Here is a 13748-nt window from a genome sequence, read left to right as displayed (position 1 = left end):
TTAATTATAACAAAACAAAAACTAAATTCGAAATTAATGTAGAAAAAAAATATTTATTTGTTAGTAACTTGCTATACCAAGTCACCATGTTGCCACATCATCATAATTGTTAGTACACATCTATATGTAGTAACAATTGATAAGTCTTTTATATATATATATATATAAACTGAAGCAATAAAACACTTATATACCGAAACAAATTTATGAATTTAATTAATGCACTATTATTAAATTTTAATTTTTAATCAATGCACTATTATTAGATTTTAATTTCTCAATATTATTAAATTTTACTTAATTAAATCTATTGATAAATCAAAATTTAATATCATACAACTTATGTCTATAGAATATATAAAATTAAAATAATATTCAAATTCAGTTTAACCAATTACATATTCAAAATTAATACCAATCACAGATTCATTTTTTTAAAACTTAAAAACAATTTACAGACATTGAACTAATCACTAAATTCAGATTTTCATTTCAGCATCTCACTTTCGAACCAATCAGACCTTAAAATTTTTTAAAACAGTTTTCGTTTTTTTTTTCAACGTCACATGATGATGACTCGTCTCTTCCTCCTAAAAAACAAAACACGAGTTACCAAACAATTTTTCTATTTTTTATTTTTAAAAACAAAAAATAAAAACGGTCACCAAACACATTATTATTTTTATAAACCAAAAGTAAAAATATAAAAAAATAAAAAATAATTTCTATTTTTGACACTAAGAAAGCAGAAAGCAAAAATTTTACCAAACGCAGCCATTATTAACACACTATTTAAATAAATATGTATTTTTTTTTTCAATTGATATGTTTATGTAAGAATTCCATTATACATAAGTATAACCATATCCACAGGTTCTCAAAGTTTAGTTGCTTCTCAAACACTTGTACCTCTCCGATCATCCATGTTGCTATTCCCTTCTAACCACTCCTCTAGTTTTGCTGCCTTAACAGCCTGGAACTCGTCGAAGTCCTCTGACACGGGCACCAAGTTAGGGGACACTAAACTCGCATCTATTTGTTCTTGTGGTTCATATGTAATCTTACTTGACAAGGGCAGCTCATCAGCTTCCACATCTGGCTGAGATGAGCTAGTGCTAGCAGCAGAGGCAACTGATAATGACCGGCTTGGATAGAACATCAACTTGTCATCCTTGCTCAGCAGCGATTCTCCAGAATCAAGTTGTGGCCACTTTAAATTACTAGCCGTCTTCCTTGCAGATTTAAATACGGTTGAAAGATAGCCGCTTTTTTCGCTGTCTAGCTGACCATAAACTCCCGGACGACCCCAATTGGCTGGTCCCCAAGAGCTTGCTTTTTCTGCCTGAGAACTTGATCTAGAGTCATGGATCAACCCTCTTCTAGGTTGTTTTGTAGACATGATCAACAAAGATTTCTTTATATCTCTGATCATCTCATCTGCGATGGGGAATCCACATTCTTTCATTGACCTCACCATGGTTATTGAATCCTCTGAATCTTCGGTGTGCAAAGTTGTTTCGTGAGACTTATCTACAACATTATTTCTGAGCTGAACTACAGCGGGCACTGCATTTTGAGTGTGCTGCTGAACATAGAAAAGCCCTAGTGAGGGTTCATTTGCAACGTACTTAATCATCTCTGCCAAGCACTCAGTTATATCCACAAAGCCATCAACAGTTGAGAATCCATGCATTGTTTGAGGACGTTCATCACTGGTTTTGTCAAGAATTAGAAAAGCCTACTATCAAAGGGGGCAAAATTAGAGAACTTATGGAAGATTTAAGAACTACTTGCATCTTGCCTAAATGGTAGAATTTAGCACATTTTATATCTCAAAGTTAATTTTGAGGAAATCTATGATAAAAAAAATGATTATCAATGATGACAAACATAAGTAGAGGATTAAAAAGAAAGACTAGGAGCAGTCGCATTGGTTGTTTCAGCAGTATTGAAAACATGAACTCTTGACTTACTGCAGAACTAGAAGTACACATTTTATATCATCATTGCCAACATAATGTAGATTCAAATGAGCCAAATATTTAACAAATCATGAAAAGATATCAAGTTGGGTAAACCAAATAAATCTTTTCCTCTTATTAAGTTAAATAAAGACGCGCATTGAAAGGATCAAAACAAATATTACAACCCATACTTGACAAAAACGGTCTTAACTTGAGTCAAACCATTTCCCACTTTACTAAAACAAAAACCTCTCTTTTCATTATGAAACCATCCCTAATATCTCAGGCTGAAACTTGTTTAAGATCCAAAACTCGATTTCATGACTGACCAAATTTCACTTGTGCCTGGATTTCAAATAATACTTACTTCCACAAGTTTAGTGTCTAAGATAACTAATGTTACATATTCTCACGCCTCCACGACAGTCTTCTTTTTTTTTTTTTAAAAGAAACAACACTTTTCAAGAATATGAAATCAAAGAACACAGAGCCACGAAGTTGCAAGTGCCAACAAAATAACTTTTTTTTTAAAGCCCAACATGACCATATGCAGTTTACTAATGATCTTACACCCCCACATCAAAACAACACCACTACTTCCTTCCTCACTAGTTAGAAAACAAAAAATGGGGTGGTAAAAATTATTGAATTATAGGTCAAATTCCTGTTTCTGAGCCAACATTCTGCCAGAAGAAACATAAATGGAAAAATCATTGATTTTCCTTGACCAATTGCTGATTGAAATTAATTTTCAATTGAAACAGGCCACAAAAGCAAAGATTGTGCGATTTAATCAACACCCATCTTAACAAATGACAAGAAATCACATACTCAGCTCCCAGAAGCATGATTTTCAATCAGTTCAAACCCAAATGTAAGAGCTACCCAGCGGAGAAGTTTGATAAATATAAATAAACCAACAGTGAGAGAAATAACTTACAGAAAAACCCTAGAGGGTCATAGGTTGATTATTTGAGATGAATTTTGTGATTTCAAATGGTGTGAGAGGGCGTTTAGAGATGGAACATGCGAATCGAGCACGAAGCTTCTTTCTTCTCTCGCTTCCTATCTGCCATTTGTTTGTATCTGATGTTTTTATTTTGTTTTGTTGTTCCTCTGCAACAAAACTAGGCTACAAGTTAAGAATATGGTTTTTAGCATAGTAGCCCCTTCAATTATACTTTGGATAGCAAACTAGTCCCTAAACTTTAAAAAGTAGCAATAAAGTCCTTAATTATTGAATTCAGTAGCAATCTACCCCTAATTTAGCACTAACGTTCTGTTAAATAACTGTTAGGAATTTCCACGTGGCAGCGCACAAGATAATTATGTCCCTAATTTAGATTAACCAAGAATAATAATAATAATAATAATAATAATTCAATCAGATGAAAAAGAATAATTTAAATTAATAAAATCTATCACAAATCAGAGTATCAGCGGCACTTTCAAAGATAAATTAGTATTTGGAGCCACTTCATTTTCATTTGTTCACCTTTGAGACACTATATCAATTTAATGTCATGATATTAATGCTTTTTTTTTTTCCAAGAAAATTGATGCGGGAGAAAAACAAATCAATAGAAAAAGAAAGAAAAAGCAAAACTTGGGGAACATACACAAGGATGATATCTCTCCATATTCAGAAAATCAGTAACTAGTACCCTTTTCAAGCTTCAATATAAATCAAAGATGAATGGCAAAATCCCATTTTGTATTAGAGTTATTGGTACTAGGATGGGGGGGGGGCGAAGTTAGGAATGATTCCCCATCCCTATCATGTCTCGTGATCGGATATTTATTTAATAGAAATATTTAATTTATTTTAAAAATTAATTAAATAAATTAATATATATTTTTTATATATTTTTAATAATATTTATATTTAAATAAATAATTTTAAATAAAATTATAATATAAACAAAGTAGATTCGGGATAGATATTATGTCCCCAACCCTATTTTATTGGGGACGGATTCCCGCAGAAATTTAGCCTATGAGTTAAATTGACATCCTACTTAATATTATTTCTTCTTCTTCTTCATTCCCGATCAGAATAAAAGATAAAAGGTAAAAAAAAACTGTATTAATATGGGAGAGAGACTTTATTAGGAACAAATTTGTCCAAGGAGAAGCAAATGGCTGGACCCTCCCCGAAGCTCTCTGCTTGGCTTCTTCCTTGGCTGCTCAGATCATCCTCACCATAACCAGCCACAAAATCTCAACTCTTTTTTTATTAGATCTATCTCCATACCCTTAACCATAACCATTCTCATACCCAAGCTCTTTCTAAATATATCAATTGGAGTTTGATCATAATACTCTATCTCTCAATCTCAATTATTTTTGTTTTTTTTTAAAAGTTTTTTGGTTTTTTATTTGATATTTTTTTTTAAAGAAAGCTGTATTCGCTTTTTGTTTTGTTTTTATTTAATTTGCTAATTTAAATAAGGGACAATAATTATCCTTTACATTGCCACATGGCAATTCCACAACAATTATGTGAAAATGATGGAAGAAGAGACTTGATTGCTACTTTTTAAAATTTGGGCACTAATTTGCTTACCCACTTATAATTCAAGGGGCTACTATTGCAAAAGAAAATAATAAATAAAAGTAAATTATCATTAAATTTATGTGGGTCTTTGGTATTATTTTTCAGGTAAATAAAATCTAGCCTCCTATTTTTTTTTTTTAAATTTATTTTAGTATTCAAACACTTTTTTTGAATTTATATAATTTTTTTTTTGGCTAAGAGGTCTACTATATTTACAAAGGAAAATTTGAGTTTTTATATTTAATGAGGTCCTAATTACAAAAAAAAAAAGTATTAGGTATTTTACCATTACAACAAAATTTATTAAGAATTCAAAGTAATTTTTATTATTTTTAGTATAAATAAAATAAAGGAGTATACAAATAATTTTATACAAATGGGTAATTTTATATTAAATGAGAATTAGAAATGGGTACTTATTTTAGAAAAATATAAGAAAAAAGAAGCATACAAAAAAATGTATAGTTTATGGGGGATTATGTCAAAAAGTAGAGTTCGTGATTTATCGAACCATCACATGTGAAAAAAATAATTATAGTTTCAACACACTGTAAATTATCCACAGTTTTCGAAAACGTACATGATGATTACTGAAACTAGAGTGCTTATCTACGTGTGTGTGAAATTGAAGTGTGCACAACAAAATTTGGCTAAGTCATAATCCAATGTTTTTACATAATGATGTTTACTGTAGTTATGAAGACCCTTCTAGATGTTTTCGAAAAAATAAAGATAATTTGGTGCACCGAAAAATAGAATTTATGATATTAAAAAAAAATCAATCATATTTTAAACACACTAAATCATCCAGAATATGTATAATTAAGGACAAGCCTATCATTATTTCTTTTTATAAAACTATTAAAAAACATTTCATTTAATTTTTTTTTGTGAATTGTTATTGGTAAAATCTAGATCAATCTCCTCTTGATGAAAAAGAAAAAGAAAAAAAGAAATCACAAAAATTATCAAGGAAAAAGAAAAACTGCTATCAAATAAAAATTGTTTTTACGTTGAGCAAGGCATTCAAAGTAGCGAGTTTAGGGTTTTTCAAATTACAAAAATACTGAAGCTTTGGAATCGAATTAATGGCGAAGAAGAACAAGAAAAGGGGCGATAGTGATGAAGACGATGACGAAACCTTCTATTATCGTTACGCCTCAGCTCCTACCACCGGTAACCATCCGTCTCGGACCTCCGGCTCCGGGAGCAAGCCCTCCGGCTCCGGTGCCCTAGCTCCTTCCAAATCGACCCTATACGTCTCCAACATCGACTACTCCCTCACCAACTCCGATCTCCACACACTCTTCTCCACCTTCGGCAAAGTCGCCCGCGTCTCCGTCCTCAAGGACCGCCAAACACGACTCAGCCGTGGCGTGGCCTTCGTCCAGTTCGTATCGCGGAACGACGCCGTTTCGGCAGCACGCCAGATGCACGGGAAGGTCCTTAACGGGAGAACCCTAACGGCTTCGATCGCCGCAGACAATGGCCGAGCCTCGGAGTTCATCCGCAAGAGGGTTTACAGGGACAAGAGTCGGTGCTACGAGTGTGGGGCCGAAGGGCACCTATCTTACGAGTGTCCGAGGAACCAGCTCGGCCCGAGGGAGCGACCTCCGCCTAAGAAACTGAGAAGGGGTGGCGATAATTTGAAGAGGGAAGACGAGGAGGATAACGAGGCGGGGTGGTCTGATGGAGCCGTGGAGGTGTTTGAGGATGATAATTGGGCGTCGGTGGTGGATAGTGGCGCGGACGAGAGGTTGTTGAGAGAAGGCAGCGGCGGTGAGGGTGGTGAGGAGGAGAAGAAGAAGAAGAAGTTGAAGAAGGCCAGCTACTTCAGCGATGAGAGTGGTGATGAGGACGACTGATGTTACCAGGTTGGGTTGCTCTGGATATGGGGTTAATCAAATTATTGGGCTTATGAAGGTATGAACTTTCTTCATTTGATTTCGTTTTCTCAGCATTGAGTTTGAGCTGGGTAATGCTGGAAGATGATAATCTCCAATTTTCGGACAGTGGGTTCTCTTCCCATGCTTACTTAGAAGTTTAGGAGCTAGAAAAAATCATTTTTAAGTATGGAAAGAGTTTGAATTAATGGATGGAGAGACTAGAGAATTATTTTGCAGTCACTTAATGCAGCTTTGGTTAAATATAGGCAATGTGTATGGCATCATTTTTTTTAATCCTACCGTTCTTCATTGGATTCATTTTTTTCTTTCTTTTTTACATGTTTAACGGGTAGACTTCTCTCAAAATGTTTAACAATGGCCATTTACATTGTTTAACTTGTATTATGAAAAATGTTTTGGCTGCTTGATACTGTGATGACTCCAGTTGAATTACAGTGAAGAATCAGGATTCTTATTTTCTATAGGCATGTCGCATGTTCTCTCGGCCAAGAACTTTGTGTGACAGTAGCAGACAAAGTGTAGTATTTCATCAGCAGATAATCTTATCAGATGAAATATGGTTTAACTGCCTTGGAATTTGCAAGTTCTGCATATGATGCTGTGGATTGGATTGTTGAAATTTTTGTTTGTTCTGCCAGCAAGTTTATATGTACAGTTTGAACAATAATAAGATTTTCATTACTGTACATTTGGCATTATGGTATACGATATACTTTTTTTTTTAAACCTCCCTTTATCTTCATTGTGATTACAATGACAATCTGTACTGTCTTAAATAGAATGCATATATATATATATCTTAAATGAGCATAAGAGCTGCATGTCATATTGGTACATGCTTACTTTTCTACAGCAAACAATTTTCGGATAACAGAGATATGAAGAGGTATGAGTAGGAGGATGCTTTTCAGGTCTATTTAGCACCAAAAATCTCAACTAACAAAGGTCAACAGAAAATCATTGCTCCTTGTGAAGACCAAGTCTTGTCAGCATTTCCAGAAGCTGTAGAAATCATGGAGCAAAAATTCTTCTCTTCCAAGTTTGGAATATGTATTTGGAGTTTTCTCGATCATTGTTTTGAAGTCTGGAAAATTAGGGGTAATTATAGGTGAGAAAGATAGTTTAGAGAAGATGAAATCTATGTATGAAAACAAAGAAACTTACCATCATTTCATGGTCTCCCATTATCTCATCTATCAACTCCTGCAGAGGTTTATCGGCACTGTTTGGAACAAGTGCTGCAAAGACAGCTGGTTCTAGTCCTATAAACCAGGAGCACTTTTAATTATACATATGATTTAATAAGAAAACCAAACAAGTCAAAACTCAGTTCCATGCTGCAGTACTACAACCATTATCTTCAGGATCTGATTTCAGCGCTGACATAGTTGAAAGCATTGAATTGAGATAATAGAAAAGGGTTTCAAATTTTCAAACCATTTTTGGGACATTTTTCTATTGAGTGGTAAAAATAGTAATTGGAAAAAATGAAACATAATAATCATACAAAGCAATATAAATAGATGGACAAGGAAATAGTAAGATGAGATGCAAGGGATAATTGTGGCGAAAATCTCTATCTAATAATGTTTGTAGCATTTAAGTTGTAAGTAATTTTTTTGGTAGCAAAAATCTCTGTAATTTGGTGTACATGTCCATTTAAGATTGGATAAAATAAATACTACATAAGGACTTAAGTGCCACAAATATGATTACTTAAGGATATTTTATTTTTGGTGCACATAACCATATTTCATATCATTATTTTAACCACATTTGTGTTTTATAAATAATTTTACTTCTAAAAATATAAATATTTTTTTATTATTTTATTGTATAATTTCTTTATTTTATTGAATATTTTAAATAAATTAATATTAACAATTAATACATGTATATTAATTTACAATATAATAATGATATATTTTAATTGGTTGATTTTGTATATACATATTATGTATACTATAAAATTGTAAAAAAATAAACTATAAAATTAATTATGTATATATATATTTTTATTAAAGAAATTATACTATAAAATGATAAAATAAATTATAAAAAAATATATTTATATAATTAAAAGTGAAATTATTTATAAAACACAAATGTGGTTAAAATATAATAATATGAAATATGGATATATGCAGCAAAAATCCTTATAAAGCCGAGTTGAGAAAGAGGGCTAGACCCAAGTTATCATATGTGTTAATCCAGTTAACTGCCAGGGACCAATTGTGCACCAAACACTAACCGATAGGACTTTTGTCACCAAAAAAATTACTTAGGGACTTAAGTACGATAAACATAATTATAGAAGAATTTTCACTGCAATTATCCCTAAATAGATGGACAAGGAAATAGTAAGATGAGATGTATACCAGCTTCCGGAAAAGCATCAATGAACATTATCATCTCCTCCCCACTGAGACCAGATAAGAAGCAAATTCGTGGCAGTGACTTGGCAATCTGTTAGAACGAATCATAACAAAGCATAAGCAAGCTCAACATGTGAGTTACTAGAGTTGGCATCATCCCAAAATATAAAATAAAATAGATGTACTATAATGTTTTGAAAAGCTTTGAAGAACTTCAGAAGCAGAAAAGCCATTTTCAATAAGAGACTACCATTAATGTGTTCAAATGATTTATATATAAGTAACCAAGGAACGTGATCTAAACGAGTTAAAATTACAGCTTGATTGCTCAGTCAGCTGATGTAGTTTGCCAAAGGAATTTTGGAAATAATTGTTTCTACCAAGTTCTAAAACTACTAAACTTTCCATTAGAATTTATGATGATCAAGACAGTCTTCAAATCCTTTCCATACATAAAAAGCCCACTAATTAAATTACCTTCACTTCCTTCAGATTGGCCTGCTTAGTATTAATAGCCTCCCAAAGTGAACGAGGAATCATGTCTTCAGTACAGAGAATAATCTAAAAAAAAAAAGAAGACATCAGTAGCAATTTAAGTAAAACATTTGTATCCCTAAGCACTAGTCAATTATTAATACTCGATCATACATATACCATCTGTTTTCCATATATAGCACACAAGAAAAACTAGTGTAACAATTATTTTGCTTGATTCCTTCCAACTGTGAAGATAGTTGGAAGCATATTTTATATTTGGATCAAACCAATCTAACCATAAAAGTGTGTTTAGTAAGAGGATGATATGTGGAAGGAATGAGAGGGGTGAAGAGACTATTGGATGGATTTGGAGTAGAGTGGACTGAGGGATTACATAATGAAATTCAAATCCCCAATTTTGACCAGTTTTCAATCATTTCAGCATGGGTGAGGCTTTAATAGGGAATTTTTTACTCAAGTGTTAGACTGTCATTTTACAGCTAAAATCCCTCCTTCCTTAATGCTTGCATTTCTAGCTCCTATACAAGAAAAATGATTACTTCTCTCATTTCTTTCATACCGAACACAAGGGAAGAGTATTGTGCCTTCTCTTTCCTTAGATAATATACCTATTGTTTCCTTATATTTCATTGTTGTGTCGTTTTTCTTTACAATAAATAATAGATATGGTACCTGTAAGAATTCACCATCCATTTCTTTCAAAAGCTGTTGTATCTGCAAACCACATCACAAGACTATGAGGTGAGGTAGAACTAAATTTATTGAACGATCTGATCTTTGAAAAGAATTTATATATGCACATCAAAGAAAGAAAAAAACACAAGATAACCAAACAAAACCAGGTAGATATAAAACAACAATCTCACCTTCACAATTTCGTCCACTTCAAAGCCCAGCAATAACAAAGCCTGCAAAACAAGAAAAGTTAATTCTGATCAACATCACTGGTATGATGGTTTCTTTAGTATATTTCAAGATTAATGTACTATGTTCTTTAGACAGCCAAAACTTGGAAGAAAATCTTAAATATAATAGTGTTCTTTGCAAAACAAATGGAACGAAAGAGAGTATATGTTGATATGTATTGAACAGGAAAGCAGAAGACACATGGAACGAAACTAACCAGAACTTACAGGTGGGCCAAATTGTGGATCTTCGGCATTTAAAGGAACAAATTTGGACTCTTCTGCAACTTCAAGTGGACCTCCTGTACCTGTAAGATAGTGAATTCATGAACAAAATAGGCATCGACTTCAAGTTATTACAAGAAAATTTGGGACAACTAGCTAGAGACAACAAAAAGAGAGAAAATAAAGCAGTGCTACGAAACACAAATCCATGAAGAAAAATGCACTGTTTTTGGGTCCCTTAAAGCTTTCCGGATAATGAATAGCATCCATTAAAGCCTTTATACTTTAATCCAACGAAAACCCATGTCCTAAAAATCCATTTCAGAGAGGAATTGAAGCTCAAAAGATGATATAATCGAGAAAGTTGAGAAGGGTAAGTCTACCATCAGATGATGTCCTTGTGAGATGTTTGATCTTGAAGTTGAAGCGGCGATGAGCATTCTTTGCTAAAGCGAAAGAAACTGTTGAAATGTGTGGCGTTGCTGAAGGAATTGGCGAGCCTGGAGGCAGAGGAGACGTGCGAGAATTCAGAGTTTGAATTAGAGAGAAGGTAAGAGAAGAAGCCATGAGGATGAACAACTCAACTCTCTACCCAGCTTACTATACTGAACTGAACTTGATAACGTTGGATAAATATCCCTCTTTTCTGTTCTGTTCAGTTATTATTTTTATATTTTTCTTGTTTACTAGTTAATCGGGTAACTAACTATCTCATTTACCTCTAATCTTACAACACCAAATTTCTTTTTATTATATTAAAGTCAAAGTCATTTTTGTGTTGATATTTAATTTTTCTAATTTTTCCATGATGTGTTTGATTGATAAGTATTTGTATTAATTATTAAATACCCGTATGATGTCTTAACCAATTTAACTCATCAAATTTTAATTTCAGAAAGTAAACATAAATTCATCAATACAAATCATGAATCAAGTCTCTAAAATATCAACTACAATGTCACCGAAATATAATATAACATAAAGTTGAATAACTCCAAATTGTTGCAAAAACAATTGCATCAAGGGACCTAAAACAAAATTAGTCAAACGCATCTAAGATTAAATAAAAAAAAAAACTTGGCTAGCATTGAACAAAATGCACCAATGGATAAGATCCCTTGGAATAAAAAATATTACTATTTATTACAAATATATGCCATGTATGTGTAAGTAGGTTTAATCCAATGGGTGATTTAACATAAAATGAGTGTTAGTAATAGTTTCCTGAATAATATTAGGAAATAGTTTCTGTCATTTTTAATTTCCGGGCTTTATGTATTAATTAAAAAATAACATAAATACGAAACTTTCACAAAGTGACTGTTCTTATAATAATTTTAGAATGATGAATGCATGTTGAACATTATTCACTGATATAATAAACTCGCCACTAACATAAATTTATAATTATATAAAAAGGTTATTTATTTTGTGATTTTAATAATACTAAATTATATTCTATTATTAATAATACTAAAATACATTTTTATGTTGAGAAAACAGTATGAAAATAGCTCAGTTTTAATCCACATATTTTTATGTAAATGATTATAGGGGGTTTCTTTGGTGCGGGCGTACGGAACGCCCGCACCTACGGTTTTAAGTATTGTTTAATATATATATTAGTTTATTTTAAGTATTGTTTTATATATATATTAGTTTATTATTATTATTGTTATCATTACCGTTTTGTATTATTATATTTAGTTTATTATAGTCAGATTTGTAGGCTGTTTTTATTAGATGGGTTTAACATTTAAAAATAGTTTACATGACGACAAAAGTACAAATAGTATTTATTATAAGTGGTATACACCACGAGATGAAGAAGCATAAAAATATTTTTGTCAGATATTAGTCAATTTGTGTATCAGTTAGTCATTGTATCTATCTCTCTCCTTTTTTTACTTTGATATATATGCTACACGTAATGGAACTTTGTTTGCAAGTGGGTGTGGTTCCATCCCTGTTATCCTTTCTTCTTCACTGAACTTTGTTTTTTCAAAGTTCAGCCGTGAGATCATTTCCAGTGATTTTGTTTCATTCTCTGGAGAAATGGGTTTGGTCTCCTTCTCCCATTTCTTCTTCTCAGCTTGAAAACAAGGTATTCCATAGTTTATTTGATTTATAGCAAATGAAATGATATGATTTAGTTTCTGATATGTATATTATATATATTAGTTTCTGAAATATATGCGTTTTATTTCTGATAAGAGGAAAACAAAACAAGGGAAAAAAGTGAGAGAAATGGACAAGGATTAGAAATGATGAACTCATGTGCTTTTGTATATTATATAAACATAAAAACATACCTAATACAGTGGCGCACTCTACAGTCTACTCACTCTTTTCGATCAGAGGATTAAGGGTGGTTGGTTTGTCATGATTATTGCCTTGGAATCTCTTTTCAATCTATTTTTATTTTATTTCGTTTATTAATAAGAAAACGTGCTTTGGTCTTTTGGATACCTACATATTTTCTATTGACCCATATTTTCTTCTTCTCAGCTTGAGCTATACAGGTATTGAGAGAAGAGAGAGTTTTTCCGGTTTTCGTTGAGGGAGGCAAAGAAAACAAGGTATTCCATGGTTTATTTGATTTATACCAAATGAAATGATATGATTTAGTTTCTGATATGTATATTATATATATTAGTTTGTGATATATATGCGTTTTATATCTCATGCTTCTACCTTGTCAATCTCACTCGTAACCCCTGCTTTTTTTCTTTGTTTTTTCAAAGCTCACATATATATATATGCGTTTTATATTAGTTTCTGATATGTATAATTCTCATCGTGTGAATTGGTGTGTATGTTTTTTTTACACATGGTTAGTTATTTTAAAAGCTATGCCCACTTTCAAAATCAGTAGGGGTATGTAAATATTTCAATTATTTTACTGTTTTGTGACTATAAAGGTGGTTCTGATTGATTATTTAGTATATAATTAGGGGATGTGAAGATGATAGAAAATTGATTTAAAGTAGGCAATGTAGTTAATTTTTTTGGGCAATGGTTGTAGTTTGTGAAATCAAGTTTGTGTTTTTGTTCATTTTAAGGGAGCATGTTTGATGTGAAATAAATTTGGAGGTAAGTTAAAATTTTCTTTATTGATGGTAGGTTATTATGGATAAAAAGAAGTTAAGCAAAATATTATTGGCATTGATTTCACACGAGGCTGAAATGAAAGTATTTAAACACGAACTTGCTTCTATAAGGCATGATGTTTTAGAGTTACTTCATAATTCGTTAAGAGACGTTGAAGATGAGATTATGTTAGACAAATTGGTTGAGGAAGCTATGCGGATAATGAT

At 32.1% G+C, this 13748-nt stretch overlaps 3 protein-coding genes across 7 annotated transcripts; 1 reads left to right on the top strand and 2 right to left on the bottom strand.

Annotated features, from left to right (window-relative positions):
* Positions 1-749: 749 nt before the first annotated feature.
* Positions 750-3070, bottom strand: LOC133797909 (uncharacterized). 4 transcript variants are annotated; one of them, XM_062236015.1, is made up of 2 exons: positions 2905-3070; positions 750-1738 (listed from the first exon to the last, which is right to left on the bottom strand). In XM_062236015.1, exon 2 carries the CDS (start codon positions 1691-1693, stop codon positions 896-898), a length of 798 nt encoding a protein of 265 aa, XP_062091999.1. In that variant the 5' UTR covers positions 1694-1738; positions 2905-3070; the 3' UTR covers positions 750-895. The 4 variants fall into 4 exon arrangements, with proteins under 4 accessions (XP_062091999.1, XP_062091997.1, XP_062091998.1 ...); XM_062236013.1 differs by having other exon boundaries at positions 750-1741; positions 2905-3069; XM_062236014.1 differs by having other exon boundaries at positions 750-1712; positions 2905-3069.
* A 2332-nt stretch (positions 3071-5402) lies between these two features.
* LOC133797907 (U11/U12 small nuclear ribonucleoprotein 31 kDa protein) lies at positions 5403-7154 on the top strand. Of its 2 annotated transcripts, none has more exons than XM_062236011.1 (2): positions 5403-6444; positions 6893-7154. In XM_062236011.1, exon 1 carries the CDS (start codon positions 5610-5612, stop codon positions 6384-6386), a length of 777 nt encoding a protein of 258 aa, XP_062091995.1. In that variant the 5' UTR covers positions 5403-5609; the 3' UTR covers positions 6387-6444; positions 6893-7154. The 2 variants fall into 2 exon arrangements, with proteins under 2 accessions (XP_062091995.1, XP_062091994.1); XM_062236010.1 differs by having other exon boundaries at positions 6853-7154.
* Positions 7155-7227: 73 nt separating this feature from the next.
* LOC133797908 (uncharacterized) lies at positions 7228-11090 on the bottom strand. Its single transcript, XM_062236012.1, has 8 exons — positions 10815-11090; positions 10435-10514; positions 10168-10209; positions 9974-10015; positions 9281-9364; positions 8807-8894; positions 7593-7690; positions 7228-7512 (listed from the first exon to the last, which is right to left on the bottom strand). Exons 1-8 carry the CDS (start codon positions 10996-10998, stop codon positions 7498-7500), a joined length of 633 nt encoding a protein of 210 aa, XP_062091996.1. The 5' UTR covers positions 10999-11090; the 3' UTR covers positions 7228-7497.
* Positions 11091-13748: the final 2658 nt, after the last annotated feature.

This window comes from Humulus lupulus, chromosome 8 (assembly GCF_963169125.1).
Source record: "Humulus lupulus chromosome 8, drHumLupu1.1, whole genome shotgun sequence".
In the NCBI taxonomy this organism is placed as follows: Eukaryota; Viridiplantae; Streptophyta; class Magnoliopsida; order Rosales; family Cannabaceae; genus Humulus; species Humulus lupulus.
This window is presented reverse-complemented; position numbering and strand designations above follow the sequence as displayed.

Coding starts and splice junctions, on each gene's coding strand:
- LOC133797909 (XM_062236015.1), bottom strand. CDS start 1,693: ATGCATGGATTCTCAACTGTTGATGGCTTTGTGGATATAACTGAGTGC.
- LOC133797908 (XM_062236012.1), bottom strand. CDS start 10,998: ATGGCTTCTTCTCTTACCTTCTCTCTAATTCAAACTCTGAATTCTCGC. Junction 10,210..10,434: donor ATCCACAATTTGGCCCACCT/GTAAGTTCTGGT, acceptor CTTGTTTTGCAG/GCTTTGTTATTGCTGGGCTT. Junction 7,691..8,806: donor TGATGCTTTTCCGGAAGCTG/GTATACATCTCA, acceptor CCTGGTTTATAG/GACTAGAACCAGCTGTCTTT.
- LOC133797907 (XM_062236011.1), top strand. CDS start 5,610: ATGGCGAAGAAGAACAAGAAAAGGGGCGATAGTGATGAAGACGATGAC.